Source organism: Lathyrus oleraceus, chromosome 4 (genome assembly GCF_024323335.1).
Source record: "Lathyrus oleraceus cultivar Zhongwan6 chromosome 4, CAAS_Psat_ZW6_1.0, whole genome shotgun sequence".
Taxonomy (NCBI): Eukaryota; Viridiplantae; Streptophyta; class Magnoliopsida; order Fabales; family Fabaceae; genus Lathyrus; species Lathyrus oleraceus.
Window position 1 is genome coordinate 26,378,602 of NC_066582.1, and position 3,878 is coordinate 26,382,479.

Consider the following 3,878-nt stretch of genomic DNA (forward strand, 5'->3'; position numbering starts at 1 on the left):
TTAAATAAAAATATTTGATGAAAGCGTTCTTAAGAAAATAAATGGAAAAAATAGAAGTGAAGTATAAAATAATGCTTAATACAAAATTAATAGTAAAAGACAATTGTTAAACAAGAATATATAAATGAACTTTAATTGATATGAGTATAATGGTGTTACCACACGTACATTCTTAATTATACTCTTTTCTCTACACACTGGATACTTTGAGTAAATATGATTGATTGTACATTAAATTGAACACACTAATCCTAACATTAGGACACCTATTTATACTAAATTGAAATAACTGTCTCCAACGAATCTTCTCCCAAGTTCTAACACGTGACACTCAGCATGTCTTCGACCCATGAGTACGTTCCACGTATCCTTTCTTATCAAAAGTGGATAAGAATAAAATATGGTTACTCATTGTCAGTCAAAATTCAAATATACGTCGAACAACTCTTTCGTCGAAATAATCTTCTGAACTTGAGATTATCCCTAAATTTCACATTCATCTTCCTTCACAAAAACCAGATTTCGACACACCCTGGGTTTGGTATTCTTGTCGAAATCTTTAGATAACTCCAAAGATCATTTCTTTCCTTATTTTATCACATCTAACTTGATGTCGAAATTCCCACGTAACACTCATTTATCGAGTCAAGCTGAAACAACTCGATATCATAATTATCATCCCCCTCAACATTGACGATCTGTTCGATGTATTTGTGCATAAAAATCAGCATCTCGTCAATGAATGACATCTTTTGTGGAAGTGGCGTATGAGGTGGTTTGCTAATGCGAGCTCATTTGATAACACTTTTTCTTTTAGATTTTGGAGTTGGTGAGTCGGGAAACTTTTTGTCAACATGGATGTGCTTGTCAAAGGAGCTTGCATTAGAAAACCACCTCCTACACTGCTTCCACCAAAGATTTCATTCATTGAAGAGATGTTGGTTTTCATACACAAATACATCGAGCGGATCGTCAATGTTGAGGGGATGATAATTGGGGATATCGAGTTATTTCGAATTTACTCGAAAGATAATCATACACTTGTCCGCCATGAACTCATCCAAGATATATCTCTATTTTGACCGTGTAGTCGAATTGTCATTCGGTGTAGGCTTCTTTTTTTAATAGATTTTGTAGGTTAAATCAAGTATGAGAACAATAGAAAATGTGTTGAAAAAATCTATGGAATCAGGACGGGTCTAAAATATATCTCTAACATTAACTCCATCATCACACGCTCGGTACCTAGACACGTAACTATTATCATCCAACAGTTTCAAGAGTTGTTGCATTCTAGTTCTATCCCCTTAAGTGTCATGTTAGTTAGGTACTGCATATTATACACTTGCTTGATATTTTATTATATTTTTGGGTGTTTTACGTTTTAATGTTGCAAGTATATTTTTCTGTTGAACTAGATTCAATGTCATGTCAGCAAAACATTCCTTCTCTTCTGACATGAGCCAACACACATTAGGATGACCGACTAATTTTTCACAGTCCTTTGGACATGATAATAGTAGAGACTATCATGTGCGTTATCAACATGTTCGTTTGTAATTATAATCTGATTATAAATTAGTTTATAAACACCAACCAATTATAAATTAGTTTTAAATTGAATTAAAACTATTTTAACAATTAACTAAATTTTTATTAAAATAATTAATATAAACCAAGCTATAAATGTAATTCAATTCAATGAAGTCCACAAATCAGAACACTCCAAATAACTACCTCTTCCCCATTCAAGATTGAGAGAAGAAGTTAAGCGTCACAATTTTTGGGTACAAAGCATGATGGGGTAAACCAGATGATTACCTATTCCACACATGCCTTCTTGTATTGTTTGTCTTTTTTATTCTGTTGGATGGCTTGTATCACATACATAAATACATTATATTTAAATAATCAACAATTAAAATTCAATTTTCTTTAAAAACGATCTCGTCATATACATAAATACATTATATTTAAATAAACAAATCCTTATAAAAAGAAAATTAAAATTTCAACCCTAAAATTCATATGAAATGCACACGTCTAATTCTAAATAGCAAATCACTTTTTTTTATAAAAATTGCAAATCATTTTGAAACACCATTAATAAACAAGAACTTAACTAACATTTAAATAGCAAAGGTAATATAGGAACTACGTGGACAGAGTAGATGAGTGTGAGACAAATAAAACCATCTCAACTCCATTTATATAATTCAACTTTCCCCGCACCAGCATTCGTCCTCAACTATATCAGGATTCGTTCAATTTACTCACATGCAATTAACAGCTGATAAATGAATTGAAGAAAAGTAAAAATTCAAATCATCAATTTATAACTATAAGAGAAAAGCAAAAACTAATGTTAATGCTAAAACTCGGGTACTTTTACACAGTAGTGCATATCAACATTGAGATCTGAATTACAAGAAACCCTAATTGAAATTGTATTTCCCAAATTTCTAACCGCCAAATCCGTAAAGAGTTCTTCCCTGTCTCTTGAGAGCATAAACAACGTCCATTGCAGTAACAGTCTTCCGGCGAGCATGCTCCGTGTAAGTAACGGCGTCACGGATAACATTCTCCAGAAAGATCTTCAAAACACCGCGAGTTTCTTCATAGATTAATCCACTGATACGCTTCACACCACCACGCCTTGCAAGACGGCGAATCGCAGGCTTTGTTATTCCCTGAATGTTATCCCTCAAAACCTTACGGTGACGCTTTGCACCACCCTTTCCCAAACCCTTACCACCTTTACCTCTTCCAGACATGGTGATGTTGTTGATAGCTGATTCTTACTTTCAGAGATGTATGAGATTTGATGGATGCTGATGTTGTTTGAATGAGGATTTGTGCAGTTTATATATCATGACAGGGTTTTTTCGACGGCTATCCGTGTGAATAAGCTATCTCAAGATCTCCACCGTTCGATTTAAAATGATTGGTTCAAGATTGAGTATCACGCGGATTGCCACGGTGTCAAATTTTTGGCTCGCGCTATTTCATATTTCAATTTCAATTACTTGAAATCTCACCGCTTTGGCTCCTCTTTTTTAAAATTATATTTCTTCATTAAACATTTTATTTGTATAAACTCTCTATTTTCTTTTGAATACAGTAAATTATAATAATTACAATATTAAATTTATTTATAATTTATTGATTTAAAATTTGATTAGATGTTAATTAGAATTTTAAGAATTTTAGATTCATTAGACTTCTAGGTTAGAGTAATTAGGTTTTTAGAACTTGACTGGAGTATAGGTTAATTAGAATTCTAGAATTTGATTAGGATAATTAGATTTTTAAAATTGATTAGAAATAATAGGATATAATTAGGTGATTAATGATAGTGATAATTAGATAATAAAGTTTGTTTAGTTGTAATTAGATTTTGATTCCTAATTGTGCAATTAACCTTAGTACTTAGGATTTGAAATCTTGAAATGCATGTTTTCCTAGCTTAGGATTTGTAAAATTATTTTATTAACTGATTAATCTTGAAATGCATGTTTACCTAACTTAGGGTTTGAAATCTTGAAATGCATGTTATAAGCATGATTCAATTAATTTCCGTTTTCCCTTGTTCCATCTGTACTGGACCTCGGGAGCTCAAGACCTCAAGATTCAAGATCAAGAGTTCAAGATTTCAAATTAGTATAAGACATTCACATTGCAGACAAAGCGAACTACTTCTCAAGCACAACAAGGGTCAACACTTATCAATCATGATTTAAGTTGTGTGACATGAGCCTTAAGCAATAGAGAAGGAGTGAGAGTGGAAAATTCCTTAACTCATTTTGAATATCTTTGGGTACTTGACGAATGACTCAATTGCTCATCGTATTCTTCTCTATTCATTGACTTCAACACAA

General features: G+C 32.4%; 1 protein-coding gene across 1 annotated transcript; it reads right to left on the bottom strand.

Annotated features, from left to right (window-relative positions):
- Positions 1–2,020: 2,020 nt before the first annotated feature.
- On the bottom strand, positions 2,021–2,842 carry LOC127138568 (histone H4). The gene has a single exon (NM_001427752.1). It carries the CDS (start codon positions 2,772–2,774, stop codon positions 2,463–2,465), a length of 312 nt encoding a protein of 103 aa, NP_001414681.1. The 5' UTR covers positions 2,775–2,842; the 3' UTR covers positions 2,021–2,462.
- Between the last annotated feature and the right edge of the window lie 1,036 nt (positions 2,843–3,878).